Source organism: Stomoxys calcitrans, chromosome 2, assembly GCF_963082655.1.
Source record: "Stomoxys calcitrans chromosome 2, idStoCalc2.1, whole genome shotgun sequence".
NCBI lineage: Eukaryota > Metazoa > Arthropoda > Insecta > Diptera > Muscidae > Stomoxys > Stomoxys calcitrans.
In genome coordinates, this window is record NC_081553.1 from 109,601,861 (window position 1) to 109,626,887 (window position 25,027).

Below are 25,027 nucleotides of genomic sequence, written 5' to 3' on the forward strand. Positions count from 1 at the left end.
TTGGATCCCGCCTATGTTGACGGCCCCGCAAACGTTTTGAAGGACTATGACTTGAGTATCTGCTCATGGAATGTCCGAACTCTTTAAAGAGAAGGTGCACCATACGCACTGGATGATGTATTGGAGAAGTTCAGGGCAGACATTATCGCGAGTTCCATTGCTAGGAAAAGGCTGCACTGCAATACCGATGGTTGGCGACTTATATTATAGCTGCCATGAAACAAGGCATGAATTTGGCAGTGAACTTATGCTTAGTCGGAGGCTGACACACTTTGTCGGAGAATAAGAGCTAGCCACAATCACATAAGGGCCAAATTTTTAACATCAGCCTTATTTGTGCCCATGCCCCTATGGAAAACAAAGACTCTCAGACCAAGCCTATTTCCTACGAGTGTCTAGAAAGAGAATATGACATCTGTCCAGTCCACGATATTAAAATCCTTCTGGGAGATTATAATGAGAAAATAGGAAAGGAAAATATCTTTGGCCCTACAATTGGAACATTTTGCCTACCCGAAGAAACTTCCCTTAAAGCTAGCAATTGGAACAGACGGCATCGGCATACTACACTCGCCTGACCCAATTGTTGAAGAAAGTACTCCTTGTCCCGAAGATATAGCGGCGCAATGGCAAACCATTGCCCTCTCCATGGAAAGAGCCGCAACATCCGTACTTGCAAATGTAAAACGCGAATTTGGCCATGAACATTCCTTTAAGGATTGGGGGCAATGATTCATTTTTAAGCTTAAAGATCAAAGGCCTCCTTTTTATGGCCGAGTCCGAGTGGCGTGCCGCAGTGCGACACCACTTTGGGGAAAAGTTTTTACATGGCATGATACCTTACAAATGTCGCCACCATAAGGAGGGGACAATTACTGCTGAAAATTTTGTACGTTCTCACCAGGATTTAAACCTCTGCGCTGTGGTGGCCTCCAACATCCGTACTTGGGTATCAAAAGCCTTCCCACAAAGAACCCATGGTACAACCAGGAGTGCTAAAAAATTACTGAGCCAAGAATGCGGGCATACAGGTCAACTTTACGCTCAGAGGCAAAGCGCCAAGCGAAGTATTGGTATCGGGAGAAATGAAAAGAGGAGTAACATCTCTTCCGCAAGAAGAAGAACAAAATGGAATGACGTGAGTGTAAGCGAATCAAGATGTTCAGGAGCCAGCATAAAGTCCGAAAATTCTATCAAAGAATTAAACATCAAACCGATGGATTTGGTATAGGCACATCCTCCTACAGAGACAAAGAAGGAAATCTATAAACAGGCGCTGAGGATTTGGAACAAACACATTTTCCCAGCTGCTGGTATCCGATGATGGTGGCCTTGAGTATACCGCAGAACCAATCTCCGATGATGGTATAGAATTTGTAACCCCTAGCCAGTACGAGGTCCACGTAGCAGTAATCCGGTTGAATAGCAAAAATGCAGCAGGAGCCGATGGGTTACCGGTTGAACACATTTTCCCAGCTGCTGGTACCCGATGATGGTGGCCTTGAGTATACCGCAGAACCAATCTCCGATGATGGTATAGAATGTGTACCCACTAGCCAGTACGAGGTCCACGTAGCAATAATCCAGTTGAAAATACAAAAAGCAGCAGGAGCCGATGGGTTGCCGCCTGAACTTAAGACCGAAGACGACACGCTTATATGGAAAATGCATCAGCTCGTCGGCACAATCTGACAAGAAGAACGCATACTCGATGATTGGAACCTCAGCACACTATGTCCTGTACACAAAAAAGGAGACAAGTCGGAATGTGCCAACTACAGAGGAATAAGTCTACTCCCCATCACATAAAAGATAACCTCAAGCATACTGTGCGAAAGATTAGAATCTAAAGACAACAAAATAATTGGGGTATTAAACCTGGTATGTATCCTATATTCCATTAAGAAACAGGCACCAACATCTTACATATCAAGTAGTGTTGTCCGATTCAAGTTTTAAGCTCTTTTTATAGTCGACTTTGAACTGCGTGCCGCAGTGCTACACCTCTCTGGTGGGCCAGATATTTACACTGCGTCAAATGCAGAAAAAGACCCGAGAAGGTCAAATCAACTCCCACCATCTTTTCCTTGACTACAAAGCCGCCTTTGACAGCGTTATACGTTCTAAGGTCATTTCCAGTCATGACCGAGTTTGGTATCCCTGCATAACTAATATGACTATGCTGGATGACGCTGACCGATACACGTTTCTTACTTAAAATAGAAAGGAACCTCTTCGAACGGTTCCATATCAAGCAAGGTTTTAAACAGAGAGACAGCCTATTGTGTGATATCTTTAATATCCTGCTTAAGAAGATTATACGAAGTGCAGGTCAAACTTGAGCTTAAACTTGAATCAGACAGCACTCAATGATATGTGAAAAGTTTGCCCAGGTGCTTAATGAAATATGCATGGCCAAAATTGCATTTTTGCAGGTGTGGAGGCCACCGAAGCGCAGAGGTTAGCATGTCCTCTTATGACGCTGAACGCCTGGGTTCGAATCCTGGCGAGACCATTCGAAAAAATTTTCAGCGGTGGTTTTCCCCTCCTAATGCTGGCGATATTTGTGAGGTACTATGCCATGTAAAACTTCCCTCCAAAGAGGTGTCGCACTGCGGCTCGCCGTTCGGACTCGGCGCACGGAGTAATGCTCACTAGAGAACATATGCTACTCGCCTATGCCGATGACATCGATATTATGGGTCGGTCACCGGTAGAAGCAATTGCAGCCTTTGAAAGTATCAGGAGAGAATCAACCAAAGTGGGTTAGCGCCATATGGAGATAAGTCAAAGTGAATGGTATCAACTCTCACAAAGTCCTTTACACCCGAGCAGATAAAGAAAATCGTCAGAAACTTTATCTACCTCGGCACCGGTGTGAACGAAACAAAGGACACCAGCTTTTTAAATAAAACGAAGGATAATATTGGCTAACAGATGCTACTTTGGATGAGGAGAAAAGTCACCTCTCGACAGATGAAAATGACACTATACAAGACACTGACACCTCCCGCGCTGTTGTATGGCTCTGAGGTATGTATACGTGTGAAGTGTTTGAGAGAAAGATCCTTCATAAAATTTAGGGACCAGTTTGCGTTAATGGAGAATATAGGCATCGTATGAATCATGAGTTGTATGACAACGGTATCATAGGTAAACGCATCAAAATACAATGTTTGCGTTGGCAAGGTCATGCTATCAGAATTAATGAAGAAGTTCCAACAAAGAAGCCCCTTGAATTAGACCATAATAGATCACGCAAAAGGGAAAAACCAAAGCTGCGATGGAGTGACCAAGTGAAGAAAGCCATCTCGAAACTGGGTGTCAGCGATTGTAAAAGGAGCGCAGAAGATCGAGTCGCTTCTTGTTCCTCTAGCTGAACTTAGCTCAAATATTCTATAATGGCCGACTAAAGTAAAGTCTTGCTTTCTCAGAGATCACACTATTCGAGTCGTTATAGATGGGTTCTCATCCAATGAGCACAAATTGACCGCAGGTGTACCCCAGGGCTCTGTTCTTTCTCCTTCTCTTTTTCTAATTTTAATCAACGATCTGTTGGGTCAGACATTGAATCCGATCTACTCATTTGCGGATGACTGTAATCACTGTCATTCGTACTCATTCGACCATAGGCCAAGTCTTCGAGAGATTGAGGACAAGAGGCGGGTTAAGGACGATACACTCTGCCTGGATTTGCTGGCCATTTCTGAGTGGGGTCCAATGAATCGAGTTGATTTTAATGCACGGAAGACTCAGTTCTGTTTGTTGTCATACAAACGATTTGCTGACCCATTACGATCATCTTTGTCTATCAACGGTGTAGATGTTGAGCAATCAGAAGCTCTTGATGTTCTGGGCATGAAAATACAAAGTGATGTCCCTTGGGCTTAACATGTACTCGAAGTGTCGAAAGAAATATTCAAGTATTTAGGCTTCCTTAAACGGTGTAAGAATTACTGCCCTCTGTCTGATTTTCTTAACATCTACACCACTTTCATACGGCCGAAAATGGAGTACAACTCATATGTATGGGCTGGAGCTTTAAAATCATTCCTGGAGCTACTGGACCGTGTACAGAGGAGAGCGATGGCGTTGATTGGGGACAATGGGGTATCCAACTCTTTTGCCTCCCTTCATCATCGACGCAATGTGGGTTGTTTGGCGCTGTTCTATCGGTACTTTCATGGTGTGTGTTCGTCTGATATTCGTCTTCTTATTCCTGATGTAAGGATGTATGTCAGGGATACTAGACATTCCAGGAACTCACACCCGTTTGTAATTGATTGGCCAGCAGACCGCACAACGCATTATAGAGAGAGTTCTTATTTCGCCCGAACCGTTCGTATGTGGAATCGACTTCCGGCTAATCAAGTCGATGTAGTGCTTATTGAAAGACAAATTTCAATAAGCACTACATCCTTTTCCCCCCTCCAATTCCTAATTTCCTCTCGCCAACGCAATGCACTGCATTCATAGGGGATATCCCCTTTTTGTTGGCTGACAGAAAAAAAAGTAACTTAAATTTTCGTCTCTCTTAAAACTCCACCCTTTGTTGGCTTCACTATTGGCATAACAATTACAGCAACAACGTCATAAAGTCAACATCAGAGTGAGAGAGAAGGGAAGCGAGGGTTAGAGAGAGAGAGAAAATCTAATTAAATATTTATGGTGTGTATGCATGCACCTGTAACAATGGACCAGCTAACCAACCAACCAACCAACACCACCAAATCGCACATGACGAACAATAAAAATAAACCTTTTTAATACACCTATCCGGATCCTATAGCCAATAACTCAGTGTTTTCATATCCAGTTGAGTTATTCAACATCGAAATGTATGTTTGTTCACCAAACAGCAGGTGAACAATATCAGCCGCATGAATTATTGTGCGATGAAAATTTGGCGGTAAATATGACTGAAGGTCATTTTTGATAAACGCGCAGTTGTATAGGGCTAGTATACTATGTAGTTAAGTATACAATATATTATCTTAAGCTTAAGCTTTCCGGCTGAATGGCCGGAATTCATACATTTCGAAATAGAAAGGACTTTATTTTTAAGCGTTAAACACATGGGTCTATAAATAGTTCATAGCGAAATAATGAAATACTACTCCTAATTTGGGCTGAATAAGACCCACATAAAATATTTTATATATTTAATATGCAACAAGTAAAGACGATCTAAAGTCGGGCAAATCCGACATTTCGATATCCTGCACCACATTGGATCTGCAGGCTAAGTCGTCGAAATTAAAATTTGACCAAAATCCGTACGTATTACTGCAATATTATTCCAAACCGGACGAACATATACGGGAGCTATATTCAAATCTAAACCCAATTCTTCTAATTTCAATAGACTTCATCTAGGTCGAAAAAAGATGCCTGGACCAAATTTAAAGATAATTGAACGAAAACTGCGATCTGTACACAAATTAAAATAGACAAACAGACGAATGGACGGACAGACAGACGTACGGACCGACAGACGGACGAACAAACAGAGGGAATCGAATCAGAGAGTAAATCTGAGTCGATCGGTATACTTATTAATATGGGTTTCTCTCTTCCTTATGGGTGTTACATTAAAATGCACCAGGTTAAAATACCCTCTATGGTGTAAGGTATAACAAGTAAAAGCGTGCTAAGTTCGGCCGGGCCGAATCTTGGAAACCCAACAAATTCTGCAAAAAATTTATAAAAATAAATTTAGTTGAAGGGCATAAATTTATTCTACATACCATTACTTTACTTTACTTTAATTGGCTATGACAGAATATTTGTTCCACTAGCCGAACGTAGAATAGCGTTCTTCTGCGCCAATTCTAAAATCTCTGACACCAAGTTTCGAGGTGTCTCCCACCACTTGATCTTTCCATCGGGCTCTTGGTCTTCCCGGTTTGCCTTCAAAAGACTTCTTTGCTGGAGCTTCTTCATCCATTCTGACAACATGACCCTGCCAACGACACAGCCGTTGTATTTTGATGCGTGCAACTATGCTATCGTCGTCATACAGCTGACACAGCTCGTGGTTCATACGTCACCTATATTCTCCATTATCGCAAACTTGTCCATATATATTACGAAGAATCTTTCTCTCAAATACTCCAAGTACTGCCTCATCTGCTTTCATCAGTACCCATGCTTCCGAACCATATAACAGCACGGGTAATATCAGTGTCTTACATAGTGTAATCTTCGTGTGTCTAGAGGTGGCCATGTTTCTAAACTGCTTACTTAGTCCAAAGTAGCATCTGTTTGCCAGTATTATTCTTCGCTTTATCTCAAAACTGGTGTCATTCGTTTCGGTTACGGCGGTGCCGAGGTAGATAAAGTTACGGACTGTCTCAAAGTTGTGGTTCCCAACTTTCTCCATTTTCTATATCTGCTCGGTTGAACAAGGCGTTTTGGGATTTGAAACCATCCATTTCGTCTCATCCCCATTTACTGCCAGACCCATTTTCACAGACTCTCTTTTGATTTTTTCAAAGGTGATCGTCCTATTATATCGATGTCGTCGGCATAGGCGAGTAGCATGTGCTCTCTTGTGATTAGTGTGCCATATCTATTTACATCTGCATCTCGTAAAATCTTCTCCTGCAGGATATTAAAGAGATCACACCATAGGCTGTCTCCTTGTCTGAAACCTCGTTTGGTATTAAATGATTCGGAGAGATTCTTTCCTATTCTTACTGAGGAACGCGTATCAGCAAGTGTCATCCTGCAGAGTCTTATTGATTTTGCATGGATACCAAACTCAGACATGGCTTGAAATACCTTTGAACGTAAAGAAGTATCGAAGGCGACTTTGTAGTCAACAAAGAGATGGTAGGTGTTGATTTGTCCTTTTCGGGGCTTTTCCAGGATTTGGCGCAGTGTGAATATCTGGTCTAGGGTGGATTTACCCAGTCTAAAGCCACATGGATAGGGTCCAATTATCTCACAGACTTTAGGTTTTAATCTTTCACACAGTACGCTCGAGAGTATCTTGTATGCGATGGGAAGGAGACTTATTCCTCTGTAGTTGGCACATTCCGTCTTGTATCCTTTCTTGTGTACTGGACATAGTATGCTGAGGTTCCAAATGCATGATGCATACGCCTTATCAGCGTGTCGCCTCCGGTCGTAAATAGTTCAGCGGGTAATCCGTCGGCTCCTGCTGCCTTGTTGTTCTTTAGTCGGGTCACTGCTACATGGACCTCATTCTGACTAGGAGGTAAACATTCTATCATCAGGGATTGGTTCTGCGTTATCCTCTTCGCCGCCATACCCTCAGCATGTTATCCATGTCAGTTACTATATTTCCTTCTTTGTCTCTGCAGGAGGATGTGCCTGCACCAAATCCATCGGTTTGATGTTTAATCCTTTGGTAGAATTTCCGGACTTCATTCTGACTCCTGTACATCTCAATTCGCTCGCACTCACGTCTTTCCATTTCCTTTTTCTCTCTCTCTTTCCATTTCCGTTTCTCCTCTCTACTTTTCTCCCGATTCTACATACCATACTTCCGTCAAACCAGCAAAAATTAAAGCTTCTAGGAGCCGAACAAGGATAATCGAGAGACCACTTTATATAGGAGCTATATCCTTTTCTAGACTGATTTAGACCGTATTTGGCACAGTTGTTGGAAGTCGTAACAAAACATCGCAGGCAAAATTTCAGCCAAATCAGACTAAAATTGCGGCTTGTAAGGGCTAAAGAAGTCAAAGTGGAAGATCGGTTTATATGAGAGATATATCAGGTTACAGACCAATTGAACCGTACGTACGAGGCAGAGTTGTCGGAAATCATAACAAAACACTATATGCAAAATTTCAGCCAAATCGGACAAAAATTGCGGCTTGTAAGGGCTCAAGAAGTCAAATCGGGAGATAGGTTTATATGGGAGCTATATGAGATTATAGACCGATTCGGACCGTACTTGGCACAATTGTTGGAAGTCATAACGGAACATCACATGCAATATTTCTGCCAAATCGGACAAAAATTACGGCTTGTAAGTGCTCAAGGAGGTCAAATCGGGAGATCGGTTTATAGGGGGGCTATGCCACTTTATAGACCGATGTGGACCGTACAAGGTCGAGTTGTGGGAAGTCGTAATAAAACACAACATTCTCAATTTCAGCCAAATCGGACAAAAATTGCGGATTGTAAGCGCTCAAGAGGTCAAATCGGCAGATCGGTTTATATGGAAGCCATATCAGGTTATAGACCGATTTGGTTCGTACTTGGCACAGTTGTTGGAAGTCATAACCAAACACCGTATGCACATTTTTAGCCAAATTGGACAAAAATTGCGGCTTTGTAAGTGCTCAACGAGGTCAAATCTGGAGATCGGTTTATAGGGGGGCTATACCACTTTATAGACCGATGTGGACCGTACAAGGTCGAGTTGTTGGAAGTCGTAATAGAACACTACATGCTCAATTTCACTCAAATCGGACAAAAATTGCGGTTTGTAAGGGCTCAAGACGTAAAATCGGGAGATCGGTTTATATGGGAGCTATATCAGGTTATAGACCGATTTAGTTCGTACTTGGTAGAGTCGTTCGAAGTTATAACCAAACGCCATAAGCATTTCAACCAAATCGGATGAAAAATATTGCTTCCAGGGGCTCAAGAATTCAAATCGGTAGATTGGTTTATATGGGAGCTATATCTAAATCTGATCCGATATGGCCGATTTGCAATCCCCAATGACCTACATCAATATTAAGAATCTGTGCAAAATTTCAAGCTGCTAGCTTTTTGTGTTCGACCGCTATCGTGATTTCAACAAACGGACGGACAGACGGAACAGGGGAAGCTTCTCTCATAACAATGGGAGCAGTCCGATCAAAGTTTAAGCTCAATGATAAGGGGCTTCCTTTTTGTATAACGAGTCCGAATGGTGTGCCGTTTAGCGACACCACTTGGTAGAGAAGTTTTAATATGGCAGGATACCTCTGCTTCACGGTGGCCTGTTCTATATCTTATTACCTTATCTTACTTTAATTGAACATAAAATGCATTTGTCCAGTGTGAAAGAACCGAAAAAAATAGTAAAAATATGCCAAGATGTACGGGTGATATCTCTTTGACATTTGGAATGGTTTGAGCTGAGGTTTAAGAGAGATCGTGTGCAAAATTTCAAGGCTCTTGGTTGTTCGGGCGATATTTGGCAGGCTTCAACAAGTTTTCACCTCATTATTTCGAAATTTTGTTGGGGCTGCCAAATCTTCGTTTGTGATTCGATTTCCAAATTTAATTTTTGCTACAAATTTAGACCACGTGTCATGCATTGGGTATATACTGCAGTTGTCAGACCTATAATGCTATATGTTTTTGTGGTATGGTGGACGGCGCTTCAAAACTCCACCTACTGCTCAAAACTTTACCGCATCCAAAGCATGGCTTGTTTGTGCATCACAGCTGCACTGAGGACGACACTATCTGATGCACTGAATTTAATGCTACATCTTATGCCTCTGGACATTGTGGCTAGACAAATTGCAGCGACCACTGCCGTGAGGTTAAGGGAGCTTTCTCATTTGTCATATGGCGCCTACACTGTGTTATCCTTGATACAATATCCGATGTTCCAGGCAGTGTGGATTACGCCCTACCTGAGCCGCTTTTTGATAGAAGGTATTGTACCACTTTTCCTAGAACCGATTGGAACTAGGATATATCTGGTAACAGAATTTATATAGACGGCTATACGGATGATTCCAAACTAGCTTTGGGGTGTACTCCAAAAATCTAGAACTGGTCATACCGAAAAGGTTACCCAATCACTGCAGTATGTATCACGTGAATATCCTTGCAATTAAGGAAGTGGTGAAATGGGTTAGATATAATGTCATTACGACGATTGACATTAAATATCTTCTTAGACAGCCAGGCAGCCATAAAATCCCTGGAGAATGTATTTCTGAACACAAAAACCGCCATCGACTGCCGCAGATCTCTCTACGAGATGGCTGAACAGTTCAAAATTCAACTGTTCTGGGTGCCGGGCCACCGAGATATGCCAGGAAATTGTAAAGCGGACGAGCTTTCGAAACTAGGAACTACCCTACACATTCCAGGGATACTGGAATCTGTGGGTATGCCTCTAGCCGCATGTAAGCTAAGTTCTCAGGACCAGGCCCAAAGGACAACGAATGATAGATGGTCACAAAGAGGGGGCTGTGAGCATTCCAAAACTATACACAACGAAGGGGCTGTGAGCACTGCAACACTATGTACCCTAATCCAGACTTGAAGAGGTCTACTGCTTTGTTGTCATTGGCTAGAACAGACGTCTCAAACAATGTGTCCGTCATGACAGGTCACTGTCTAATCGGAAAATATGCTGACAGACTGAAGGTTGGCAGCAACGACTTTTGCAGCAGCTGTGAAGACATCGAAGAAGTAAAGACTATAGTACACCTTCTATGTGTGTGTCCCGCACTAGCAGTCAGAAGGAGTTCCACTTTAGGTTCTCATTTCTTTGAGAACCTGTCTGTTTTATCGGATATGAACATTCGCAAGTTATTGGGCTTTTTAAAGCGATCTGAATGGTTCAACGGTAGGAGCAAGAAGGCATCTGAAAATTTAAACTGAGGTGTTTTATTCGACGTCCTAGTACGTGTACTAAATTTTAGCAAAGTCGATCCAGATTTTGCTATAGATTCCATTATGGCATTTTTAGGCTGTACACTAGTAACATGTATTTTCTTCTGAGTAGAGTGTCATATCTTTTCACATATCCAACTTGGATAATCTTCTTCAACAGGATATTAAGGAGATCACACGATATGAGAGATGATTTCCCTATTTTTACTGAGGAATGTGTATTAGCAAGTGTCGTCCTGCAGAGTCTTATTAATTTTGCGGGGATATCAAACTCAGTTATGGCTTGAAATAACTTTGAACGTATAGGACTGTTGAGAGCGGCTTTGTACTCAACGAAGAGATGGTAATAGTTGACCTCTCCTTTTCGAATCTTTCCAGGATTTGGCGCATTGTGAATATCGGATCTATGGGGGATTTACCTATCAAAAGCTGCATTAATAGAGAACAATTATCTCAGTGACTTTAGGTTTTAATGTCAGTTTGTTCGATAGAATCTTGTATGCGAGAGTATTTGATGTATATCTTCATCCCCTTTTAGCTGAAATTTTATTGCATGCATAATTTTTGTAGTTTGATTTTTGTTTTCATTACCTGATAGAAAAGCACAATCATCCAAATCTGGATCATTTGTCATTTCGATACGTTCACGTCGCCAAACTTTCGAACCCCTTTGACCACCGCCAACGATCGAAATCTTAACGGGGCCACTACCGCTTTGTCTTCCTGCCAATACGTTCGCTTAAACGTTTTGCTTGAACGCGACAATTTTGCAATGCTTAACGTTTGGCTTTTTAAAACACAATTTTATTTTTTTTTGTAGTTTTTATTAATAAAAACAATTTTTTTTGTTTTGTTAAAACTAATTTTGGGATAAAAACAAGGATTAACACATTTTTAAATATTTTTTTAAAGTTTGTAGAAATATTTTGTTTTTTTAAAGGACACATTTGCATAATTTTGGTTTTGAGCTATTTTGAGAGAAAAAAAGTTGTTGATTTCATGTATTGTTAGAATAAAAACAGAAGAGATTTTCATTTTTAAACTTAGACGTTAGTGGGAAGTTAGTTGTTATTCAAAATAATGAAATCCTAACTGTGGCGTATAAGTGATATAAATAGTAATTCTAATATGGTGTACGAGTACGTATACGTTATTTCAATTCACCAATTTCAATATGAAATAAAAGGTTCTCCTGCTTAAAGGGCAACCGTATTATTATTTGGAGTAAAAATTTCAAGCTTAGCAATGAAATGCTCCCACATGCGTTCTTTACGTGGAGTTACATACCACTCGCCTTTAGCTTCACACAAATTTGTATAAATCAGCTTATTTTTGTCATTTTCAAAGTTAAATTCAATGGAAAAGTTATGTGGTTGAATATTAAGATCATATAATAATCTTTATACCCACCACCATAGGATGGGGGTATACTAATCTGGTTATTCCGTTTGTAACACCTCGAAATATTGGTCTAGCACCCCATAAAGTATATATATTCGGTTGCCCAAAAAGTAATTGCGGATTTTTTAAAAGAAAGTAAATGCATTTTTTATAAAACTTAGAATGAACTTTAATCAAATATACTTTTTTTACACTTTTTTTTCTAAAGCAAGCTAAAAGTAACAGCTGATAACTGACAGAAGAAAGAATGCAATTACAGAGTCACAAGCTGTGAAAAAATTTTTCAACGCCGACTATATGAAAAATCCGCAATTACTTTTTGGGCAACCCAATATATTCTTGATCGACATTCGGCATTCTGAGTCGAACTAGCCATGTCCGTCCGTCTGTCGAAATCACGATAGCGGTGGAATGCCTAAAGCTAGCCGCTTCAAATTTTGCACAGATACTTAATGTTGATGTAGGTCGTTGGGCATTGCAAATGGGTTAGGTTAGGTTGAAAAGAGGATGCAGATATTAATCCGCCCCATGCCACTATAGACATACACCTAAGCCAGTAATCGACTTGTTGTGCGCTCTAAAAACTACAATATATGGGGTTATATCGGCTCAGATTTGAATATAGCTCCCATATAAACTGATCTCTCGTTTTGACTTCTTCAACCCCTGGAAGTCGCAATTGTCCAATTTGGCTGAAATCTTGCACAAAGTGTTTTGTTTTGACTTCCGACAATTGAGTCAAGTACGGTCCGAATCGGTCAAGAACCTGATATAGCTCCCATATAAACCGATCTCCCGATTTGACTTCTTGAGCCCCTGAAAGCCTCAATTTTTGCCCGATTTGGCTGAAATTTTGCACATAGTGTTCAGTTATGACTTCCGACAATTGAGTCAAGTACGGTCCGAATCGGTCTATAACCTGATATAGCTCCTATATAATCCGATCTCCCGATTTGACTTCTTGAGCCCCTGGAAGCCTTAATTTTTGTCCGATTTGGCTGAAATTTTGCACATAGTGTTCAGTTATGACTTCCAATAACTGAGTCAAGTACGGTCCGAATCGGTTTATAACCTGATATAGCTCCCATATAATCCGATCTCCCGATTTGACTTCTTGAGCCCTTGAAAGCCTCAATTTTTGCCCGATTTGGCCGAAATTTTGCATATAGTGTTCAGTTATGACTTACAACAACTGTGTTGACTACGGTTCACATCGGTCTATAACCTGATATAGCTCCCATATAAACCGATCTACCGATTTTACTTCTTGAGCCCTTACAAGCCATCCACATTGGTCTATAACCGGATATAGCTCCCATATAAACCGATTTCCCGATTTGACTTCTTGAGCCCCTGAAAGCTCCAATTTTTGCCCGATTTGGCTGAAATTTTGCACATAGTATTCAATTATGACTTACAACAACTGTGTTGAGTACAGTTCATATCGGTCTATAACCTGATATAGCTCCTATATAAACCGATCTCCCGGCTTCATCCGATTTGACTGAAATTTTGCACAAAGTGTTCAGTTATGACTTCCAACAACTGTGGGAAGTACAGTCTGAACTGGTCTATAAAGTGATGTAGGTCCCATATAAACCGATCTCCCGATTTCACTTCTTATGTCCTTACTAGTCGCAGTTTTTGTCCGATTTGGCTGAAATTTTGCACATAGTGTTCAGTTATGACTTACAACAACTGTGTTGAGTACGGTTCACATCGGTCTATAACCTGATATAGCTCTCATGAGCTCTTGAGCCCTTACAAGCCGTTCACATCGGTCTATAACCTGATATTATGGCTCCCATATAAACCGATCTCCCGATTCGACTTGTTGAACACTTACAAGCTGTAATTTTCATCCGATTTAGATGAAATTTTGCACGTTGAGTTGTGTTATGACTTCCAACAACTAGGCCGAGTACGGTTTAAATGGGTCTATAACCTGATATAGCTCCCATATAAACCGATCTCCCGATTTGACTTCTTTAGCCCTTACAAGCCGCAATTTTAGTACAATTTGGCTGCTATTTTGCACGAAGTGTTCTGTTATGACTTCCAACAACTGTAGGAAGTACGGTCTGAACGGGTCTATAACGTGATGTAGCTCCCATATAAATCGATCTCCCGATTTCACTTCTTATGTCCTTACTAATCGCAATTTTTGTTCGATTTGGCGGAAATTTTCCATACGGTGTTCTGTTGCGTCTTCCAACAACTGTACCAAATACGGACCAGTCTCTTGATCATCGTTGTTCGGTTTCTAGAAGCTTTAATTTTTGCTTGATCGAAACACCTAGTCTCCAGCTTTACTCCGGTGGATGAGAGGCTAGCCATAATCCGCATAAAAGCCAAATTCTCCAACATCAGCCTTATTTGTGCCCATGTCCCGACGGAAGATAAGGACGAGCAGACCAAGGATAGTTTCTACGAGCGCCTAGAGAGAGAATATGACCGCTGCCCCTCCTATGATATTTAAATCGTTCTGGGAGATTTTAATGCGAAAATAGGTAAGGAAGACATTTTTGGTCCAACAGTCGGAAGGTTTAGCCTCCACGAGATAACGTCCAGTAATGGGTTCAAGCTTATAGATTTCGCCGCGGCAAAAAACATGGTGGTTAGTAGCACCAGCTTTCAACATAAAAATATTCACAAAGCCACATGGCTGTCACCCGATTAAAACACGAGGAACCAAATTGATCACGTTGTGATAGATGGGAGGCATTCATCCAGCATGCTAGATGCACGATCGATCCGTGGAGTGAATAAAGATTCCGATCATTACCTTGTTGCAGAAAATGTTCGCTCCCGTTTAAACATGGCGAGGAAAGTACGATATGACAGTGCACGGAAGCAGGACATTGAAAATCTGCAAATACAACAAATGGCAGCGGCATTCTCCACTCGACTGACCCAACGGCTTGATGAAAGCACTCCTTGTTCCTATGATATAATGTCACAGTGGCAAACTATTGCCCACTCCATGGAAAATGCCGCGAAATCCGTACTTGAGTACCGGAAGCCTCCTCCAAGAAACCCATGGTACGACCAAGTGTGTCGAGATGCTACTGAAGCCAAGAATGCGGCATAGAGAGCAACCCTGCAATCAGTAGCAACGCGCCAAATGAAGGAGAGGTATTGGGAGAAAAGAAGAGAGGGGAAACGTCTATTCCGCAGAGAGCAAAAGGAAATGGAAAGACGTGAGTGTAAGCGGATTGAGATGTACATGAGTCAGAATGAAGTCCGGAAATTCTACCAAAGAATTAAACATCGAACCGATGGCTTTGGTGCAGGTACATACTCCTGCAGAGACAAAGAAGGAAATCTGGTAACTGACACAGATAACATGCTGAGGATATGGAAAGAATATTTTACCCAACTGCTAGTGTCCGATGTTGGCGGCGAAGAGGATACCGCAGAACCAATCCCTGATGATGGTATAGAAGAAGTGACCCGACTAAAGAACAACAAGGCAGCAGGAGCCGACGGGTCACCCACTGAACTATTTAAGACCGGAGGCGAAACGCTGATAAGGCGTATGCATCAGCTTATCTGCGAAATCTGGCTACAAGAACGCATAACCGATGATTGGAACCTCAGCATACTATGTGCCGTACACAAGAAAGGAGACAAGACGAAATGTGCCAACTACAGAAAAATAAGTCTCCTCCCCATCCCATACAAAATGCTCTCGTATGCGTATTGTGTGATAGATTAAAACCTAAAGTCAATGAGATAATTGAGCCCTACCCATGTGGCTTTAGACCGGGTGAGTCCACCCTAGACCAGATATTCACACTGCGCCAAATCCTGGAAAAGACCCGAGAAAGACAAATCAACACCTACCCTATCTTTGTTGACTACAAAGCCGCCTTCAATACTCCTTTACGTTCAAAGGCATTTCAAGCCATGTCTGAGCTTGGTAGCCCTGCAAAATTAATAAGACTCTGTAGGATAACGCTTGCTGATCGGCGTTCCTCAGTAAGAATAGGAAAGAATTTCTCCAAAGCATTTAATACCAAACGAGGTTTCAGACAAGGAGACAGCCTATCGTGTGATCTCTTTAATATCCTGCTGGAGAAGATTATACGAGATGCAGATGTGATTAGATATGGCAAACTAATCACAAGACAACACATGCTAATCGCCTATGCCGATGACATCGACATCATAGATAGGTGACCGGAAGTACTAACTGCAGCCTTTGAATAAACCGAAAGAGAGCCAGTGAAAATGGCTCTGGCAGTAAATGGAGATACGACGAAATGGATGCTCTCCACTCCCAAAAAGCCTTGTACAACCGAGCAGATAAGGAAAATTGAGAAAGTTGGAAACCACAACTTTGAGATAGTCAGCAACTTTATCTACCTCGCCACCGCCGTAATCGAAACGAATGACACCAGTTTTGAGATAAAGCGAAAAATAATACTGGCAAACAGACACTACTTTGGACTCAGTAAACAGTTTAGAAACAAGGCCACCTCTCGACAGACGAAGTTCATGCTATACAAGACACTGATACTACCCGTATTATTATATGGTTCTGAAGCATGGGTAATGATGAAAGCAGACGAGGTAGTACTTGGAGTATTTGAGAGAAAGATTCTTCGTAAATGGAGAATATAGGCGACGTATGAACCACGAGCTGTATGACAACGATAGCATAGTTAAACGCATTAAAATACAACGGCTGCGTTGGCTAGATGTCATGTTGTCAGAATGGATGAAGAAGCTCCAGGAAAGTATTCTTTGAAGGTAAATACGGGAAGACCAAAAGCCTGATGGAAAGATCAAGTGATGGGAGACACCTCGAGACTTGGTGTCAGATACTTTAGAATGAGCGCAGAAGATCAAGGCGCTTGGAACGCTATTCCACGTTCGGCTAGTGGAACAAATGTTCTGTCTCATATAAGTGTTGACATTTTTGTTAAAGTTTATAAATCACGGTTCAGATGGATTTTTAACTTCCATCCATATATTGGGTTGCCCAAAAAGTAATTGCGAATTTTTCATATAGTCGGCGTTGACAATTTTTTTCACAGCTTGTGACTCTGTAATTGCATTCTTTCTTCTGTCAGTTATCAGCTGTTACTTTTAGCTTGCTTTAGAAAAAAAGTGTAAAAAAAGTATATTTGATTAAAGTTCATTCTAAGCTTTAATAAAAATACATTTACTTTCTTTTAAAAAATCGCAATTACTTTTTGGGCAATCCAATATATCGCCCTATTTGCCCTTGAAGAGCCTTATTTATTACAATTTGAACATATTTGCTCGAAATTTTGATGCGGATACTATAACCCATCTGAAAACCTCAGTCGAGGTCTATCAAAATTGGTTCAGAATTAAATATGGTAGGTGTGGGATATTACGTAGTCAGCACCGCCTGAATTTTGTCTTTCCTCACTGCTTTCACTTACATTTAAATATCTTTCCTTTGAAGACCATCAAACTTCCTCTTAATCTTTATCCAAACATAACCTCAAAAATAATGAAATTGACAAAAACAAACTCCAGCCATCAACACCAAGTATAAATATTTGATGCCAATTAATTGGCAATATTCAGAAAGTGCTCCATAAACACTCCTTAAAGGTTAAACCAAAGTAAAAGTCAGCGAATATGGTGGAAATCAGGAAATGCATGCGAAAGTATTTCACTTTTGCAACTTCCATCTTGCCCACCAACACATTAACACCCCAGCCCCACAGGACCGACACTGGCTGTTGCTGAAAGCCATTATGTTTTGTGGTGGTAGCGATGAGGGGGATGGGAGAAAGGTTACAAAATCAAACTTTATCGATGAATGAACAAAAGCCCCAGCAAAAGAAAAACATCCCCTTTGAGGCAAGTCGCCAAGGTATAAAAATACCATTCTCTTTATCACAACCCACGGCAGTTGTTGTCAGCGAGAAGCAAAAATGCAAAAAGGTCTTTGTAGCATCCACCCCTCCACCAACCCGTGAAACTTCTTACCAGGGTAATAATCAAAATAATAATTTATTCAACCATTCAATTCAGCCATCAACATCGCCACACACCAAACCCATGAGGCAATGAAAATGGGTTTTCTTGTAACACTACGAATTAAGAAGGGACGTTTTGGTTCCAATTACCTTTTTGCAAGAAATCTCAAAAAAATCTTAAAGTTCCTGTTCATTTCCTTACTGGGGGATGTTTGTGGTATGTGAGTTTTTTTGCTTTTACTTTTTTGACTTTCTTTTGTACTGAGTCTGAAGTAAGTTTTCTGGAACAACATGGTGTTGAGGAATAAAGTCACCATAGCTAATAAGGATTAACCAAAAAACGTTACGTTACGCTTTCAAGGAATGGCTGGCCCTGGCCTTGAAGTTTTTAATTGTTGGGGCTGTAATGGGGATTTTGGTCTAAAATTATTTAGTGGCATGAAATATTTATGAGAATTTAGAAATCTTTTTGTCATGGATATTCCACTGCCTACACACCAGGTGGAGGAGGTACAAAACTCCGGAACTACATGATGAATTTCGAACCGCGAGGAGAGTGGTTAGATTAGGTTAGGTTTAAGTGGCAGTCTGCCATCAGACTCACTTAGACGTTTTCGTCCTTTGTGATACCACAGGAACGGAAGAAGGAAGATACCTTCTAGTTCCCACCGTTGAACCATCCAGATCGCTTTAAATAGCCCAATTACTTGCGAATGTTCACATCTGCTAAACCAGACAGGTTCTCAAAGAAATGAGAACCTAAAGTGGAACTCCATCTGACTGCTAGTGCGGGACACACACAGAAGGTGTTCTATAGTCTGCACTTCTTCGATGTCCACACATCTTCTGCAAAAGTCGTTGCTGGTAACCTTCAGTCTGTCAGCATGTTTTCCGATTAGACAGTGACCTGTCATGTCGAACACAATGACTGAGTCATCTGTTATAGCCAGTGACAGCAAAGCGGTAGGCCTCTTCGAGTCTAGAGTAGGCCACATAGTTTTGAAATGCTCACAACCCCCTCTTTGTGACCACCTATCATTCGTTGTCCTTCGAGCCTGGTCCTGAAAACTTAGCTTACATGTCGCTAGAGGCATACCCACAGATTCCAGTGTCTCTGAAATGTGTAGGGTAGTTCCTAGTCTCGCAAGCTCATGCGCTTTACCATTCCCTGGGATATCTCTTTGGCCCGGCACCCAGAACAGGTGAATTTTGAACTGTTCGGCCATCTCGTTGAGAGATCTGCGACAGTCGATGGCGGTTTTTGTGTCCAGAAATACATTCTCCAGGGATTTAATTGCTGCCTGGCTGTCCGAGAAGAAGATTTATACCAATCGTCGTAATGACATTATATCTAAGCCATTCCACCACTTCCTTAATTGCAAGGATCTCTGCTTGTTGCACACTGCAGTGGTCGGGTAACCTCTTCGATATGACCAGTTCTAGATCTTTAGATTACACCCCAAAGCCCACCAGGTCGTTTAGTTTGGCACCATCCGTATAGAAGTCTATGTAACTTTTGTTACCAGGGATATCGTAGTTCCAATCGGTTCTATCAGGATTGTGTACAGTACTTTTTATCAAAAAGCGGCTCAGCTAGGGTGTAATCCACATTGCCTGGAACATCGGATATTGTATCAAGGATAACACAGTGTCCGTAGACGCCACATGAGCAATGAGAATGCTCCCTTAAACTCACGGCAGTGGTCGCTGTAATTTGGGTTGCCACAATGTCCAGAGGCATAAGATGTAGCATTTAATTCAGTGAATCAGATGGTGTCGTCCTCAGTGCGGCCGTGATGCACAAACAAGCCATCCCTTGTTAACCACTAGCAATTTGATAAAACCGGCGAAGACTGGAATTGGAAAGACTAATGAGATTGATATTTGTCACGAAGACCCTGAGGAACTGAACAGGACATTTGTCAGTATAGCATCCGTGAAAGGCGTATACCTCGTTTTATAATTTTGATGGTTAAACTCCTAATGATATACTTGGAAAGGTAGTTTTGATTTTCAATGTGTCTTGCGTGAGAAGGTTTTGGAATGTTTTGCTGCAGTCAAATCTAATGCCATAAGTCCCGATGGAGTCGACTCTGGGATTATTCGCATTCTCGTTCCTCCCAACACCCACCGTAGTGCAGAGATTAGCATGTCCACCTATAACGTTAAAAGCCTAGGTTTAAATCCTGGAAAAACTTATAAGCGGTGGTTTTCCCCTCCTAATGCTGGCGACATTTGTGAGGTACCGTACGATTTGATATAGCAGCCATGTAAAAACTTCTCCCCAAAGAGATGTCGCACTGCAGCACGCCCTTCGAATTCGGCAATAAAAATGAGGTCCCTTATCATTGAGCTCAAACTTGAATCGGACAGCACTCATTGATATATGAGAAGTTTGCCCCGCCAGCAATTCCTTTGTCCTCCTCCGGTCGACGGCTGGCCATTGAGGGAGGAGGACGAGGGAATTGCTGCCGTTCGATAAGAGTTCGTGCCATAAGCCGCATGGCGGCGCGCGTGGGGATACCGCACAATGATTTCTGTAGGAGTTGGATGAGGAGGAGACTATTGTGCTTTGTTCCGGTCCGTGTCTGCAGAGACGTAGGCTATCCTTTTTGGGGAGCCGTTTCTTCTGTGATCTGGGTGAACTTGCGAACGTACCTCTGGTACCTCTCCTGAGGTTTGTTGAGGGAACAGGATGGTTCCGAGGGCGGGATGACACAAGACTCTGGCGTGCGTAGGGAAGGGCGGTTCTTCACCTCCCGCTCGGGTTTCTCCACTCCTCCTGTCTTTTCTTTTTATTCCTGTATAACCTCTTGCACGATGTCTCACATTTTCCTTTTTCTTCCCCGATCTCACCCTAGGGTATCACAATGGGCCAAACTGGCCTCCGAGTGAACTCACCTTTGGTGGGCGACCCATTCAACCTAACCTAACCTAACCTTGCTCCTCTTCCTAAGGGGAATTTCCATGGGCAAATTTGTATTTGTACCCAAAACTGATAAAGGATATCAGCCAATTTAGGCCGCCACGGTAGCCGAGTTGGTAGCGTGCTTGCATTACCTGTGTTGAGGGAACAGGATGGTTCCGACGGGAGGTGACACAGGCTCCGGCATGGGTAGGTCTGTGCTTGCATAAGGAAGAGCGGTTCTTCACCTCCCGCTTGGATTTCTCCACTGCTCCTGTCTTTTTCTGTCTTTTTTTTTATTCGTGTATAACCTCTTGCACGATGTCTCACATTTTCTTTTTGCTTCCCCTATCTCACCCTAGGGAATCACAATGGGCCAAACTGGCCTCCGAGTGAACTCACCTTTGGTGGGCGGCCCATTCAACCTAATCTAACCTAACCTTGCCCCTGTTTCTTAGGGGAATGTCCATGGGCAAATTTGTATTTGCACCCAAAACGGATGAAGGATATCGGTCAATTTGAGGGAGCCCTGGTAGGGGGCCCTGTTAGCGTGCTAGGATTACCAGTGCAGGGGTAGTGGGTTCGATTTCCGCCAGAAACCTTGGTCTGTTGCTACTGTGGTATCACAATGGACTTAAAATTGTCTAAGTGAGTCTGTAAAGGACTGCCACTCTTACCTAATCTAACCTATCGGCCAATTGCCATTCTATGGTGGCTTTTGAGAAAATCATTAATAAACAAATCACAGGGTATCTCAGCATGGGATCTCTGCTAACTGATGTGCAGTCGGGTTTTAGGCCCAACCGCTGTTGCATAACAGCTTTGTTAGAAGTTTGTGAATCTATTAGAGCGTATATTGATGACAACAAGGCGTGTTTTCTTGTTACGAACTTCAGCCGAGACGCCAAGTCGTCCATGAATAGCGGTTTACAGGGAGTCGAGTACCTTACAACTATCTTCAACCTGTCTTTGAGCACTCTTATAGTACCCGATGTCTGGAAAAAGGGTAGAGTTATCCCACTACTGATGCCCGGAAAAAACGCAAACCTTTACCAGTAGCTAAGGCACTTGAGCGACTACTCCTCCCGAGCCTTGTTCCAAAATACTTGGTGTAACATTTGACAGCTCTTTCAAATAGGAACAAGGTCCTCTTGTCACTTTCGTAGATTGTACACTGTAACTTATGCATCGCCAGTATTGTATCGTCAACTCTGTGACACAGTGGAATAATAATCAGATCTGTCCGAATGCCGCTATTCGAACTACGACGGGCTGTCACCTCGCTACTCATGTGGACCACCTTCATCAGCAGACAAATTTCAGCCCAATCCTCATCTTGTGGATAGGCATCCACCGCCTAGAAACCTAAAGGTGGATCTGAATCTGGATGGTCTGCGTAAACAACATCGTGTATCTTCGTTATTTAATTGGCTATGACAGAAGATTTGTTCCACTTGACGAACGTAAAATAGCGTTCCAAGCGCCTCAATCTTCTACGCTCATTTTATAATCTCGGACACCAAGTTTCCAGGTGTCTCCCACTACTTGATCTTTCCATCGGGCTCTTGGTCTCGGTGTTTGCCTTCAAAAGTCTTTTTTGTTGCAGCTTCTTCTTCTATTCTGACAACACGACCTAGCCATATATTTTACGAAGAATCTTTCTCTCAAACACTCCAAGCACTTCCTCTGCTGGTTTCGATTGCCTCCATATCAAAGCTTTTTGATTTATTGAAGTTGATGATACTCACACAAACACAATTTGATCTTTTTAACAGTGTTAGTGTGCACATCACAGGTCTATGGGCTGAACAGCTATAGGGCGAATGTGGTCTTGGTCTTGGACTGTCACCAATTGAACTTTTCCGGCAAACCTGAGTAATTTTGGCTCAACTCCTTTCCTGCAGATGCAGTTGCTCAATTACTGCAATGCTAGGATTGATACCAACTGGTTACCTGCCCAACTAAACCTACTCGACTCAGACCCCTTTGGACGCAACCCAACTTAGATGGATATTCCAAGAACTCAGTAGACGAAATATAGAACAAAACACTCTGCAACAACAACAAAAAAATAAAGTGAAATCAAATAAAATCGAAAATTAGCATGTCCACCTATGATGCTGAACGCCTGGGTTCGATTCCTGGCGAGAATATCATCGGTGGTTATCCCCTCCTAATGCTGGCAACATTTGTAAGTTACTTAACTATGTAAAAACTTTTCCTTCTCGCACTGCGGTCCGCCGTTCGGCCTCGACTATAAAATAAGGTCCTTATCATTGAGCCTAAACTTGAATCGAACAGCGATATGTGAGAAGTTTGCCCCTGTTCCTTAATGGAATGTTTATTGGCAAAATTTGCAAAATAAAATATCATAGTTTCTTTGGCTTCTTTTTGCCGATTATTCTACCTTTCTACTGCACCTATGATCATTTTAACCTTTGCATAGTTTTCAAAATATTTGCTTTAAGTTATGATAAGAAATTCCATCAAGAAATTCCAGCATTGCAGTGGAATGACAAAAGTTTCAACTCCCTTGATAAGCTAATCGAATTTGTTATTCCCTCTGGGGCTTACAGCAAAGTATTCCAACTCATCACTTAAATTATTTCAACAGAACACTAACAGCGAGCAGCGTAATTGATGTGCAAGAACATTTTTATAGCTCCAAGTACACGTGTCCTTGTATATCAGAGCTTTACGCTGGCAAGTCGTTTGGCATAATATTACAATTAAATGTTTCATTTCATCGTATGCTGTGCCCCTGGATGTTGGATGCTGAGAGTTGAGATTCAGTTCCGCCTGAATTCAAAAATAAACATTAAAATTGAATGGGGCTCTGATGCAAACGACTGACAATAATCCAATTCCCTTGAACCCACCCAGGACACGCACTGTAAACACACAAAAAACCCAAAAAAAAGGAACAAAAAAATTCAACGACAATGTTGGAGCCGGCACATAGACCAAACATTGAAGTAGAGAAAAAAACGATAGTAAATCCAAAATATACATATACACACATACAAACACACTTGGGCTCACGCTCTCACACAAAAGAAACACGTGCTGGCTGACAGTAGCCTGGTTATATTGGACGGAAATGCAAACAAACGCTTTTCATTTCATGTATGCGGTAGCAAGGCATACAAATGCTGAGGTACGTAGAGGCAGACAACAATGTCTGTATGTCTGTCCGTCTGTCTGGCAGCCAGCCAAGCTAAACCCAAAGCATCCTAGCCAGACATAGTTGGTACATAACTCCCAAAAAAGAAAGCAACAAAAATTGATACAAGAATAACTCGTAAAAGATGGTAGACAGACAGACGGAGGGGCGGACAGACAGACAGAGAGTCACACCAAGAAATTGGGCTGCAACATTTCTACAATCTTTATTTAAGCCTTCAAGTGGAACAAAATCCTGGCTAAAACTTCTCTCCCCCTCCCCCCAACCTACACTTTGTCTGCCTCCTCCATCATAACACACCCACCCAAACAACCAACACCGAACTGCCGCCACCCATTGGTGGCTCTATTTATATGTCTGCCTAACTATGGCCGGATTTGGGCTTATGCAGTCATAGAGAATAGCAGCGGAGAGGGAATGTGCCCATGGCAGGCAATAGCATCAAAGGTTATAAATACGTATTACAGTGATGCTGATGATGACGATAATGATGATGATGGCAATGACGACGATGACGATGCTAGTAACTGCAATGCTGCCATTAAAAGAGGGCAAAGTAAACAGCCAGTCAAGCGCTATTGCAAGTTTATGACTTTCTTTGGAACTACTATTTGACCATTAAGAGGAATTCGTGATAGAGCAGCTCTCACATCTTTTTATGCCTCTAAATGACTCCACAAAAGATCATTTATGAATGGAACTAATTTTATGTAACCTATAAAAGGAACGGCACCCCATCGACTCGTAAAATAAACAACAATTCCTATGATATTTTGTGGAAACTTTACAACTTAAACTAAAGCTGGATACTAAGCCCCAAAAATAATCAAGAGAGAGAGAGAGAGAGAGAGAGGGGAAGGAAAAAGCCAATCTATGTTGTATTAAACTAAATATTCTTACACATGGTAAGCTACTAATGAGAAGGAATGGATTCATATATCCTAGAATTGCAATAAATTCCCTTGAATT

The 25,027-nt window shown here is 41.9% G+C and overlaps 1 protein-coding gene across 9 annotated transcripts in view; it reads right to left on the bottom strand.

Annotated features, from left to right (window-relative positions):
* Positions 1-25,027, bottom strand: part of LOC106090651 (endoplasmic reticulum aminopeptidase 2) — a 246,542-nt gene that overhangs the window by 75,900 nt on the left and 145,615 nt on the right. Inside the window, exon 1 of one of the 9 annotated variants that reach the window (XM_059362269.1) lies at positions 11,197-11,446. The exons of the other annotated variants lie outside the window; for them this stretch is intronic. Coding sequence (XP_059218252.1) covers positions 11,197-11,239 — 43 coding nt within the window. The 5' untranslated portion in view covers positions 11,240-11,446. Of the gene's footprint in view, positions 1-11,196; positions 11,447-25,027 lie in introns of those variants that run through there. 9 annotated transcript variants of the gene reach the window in all.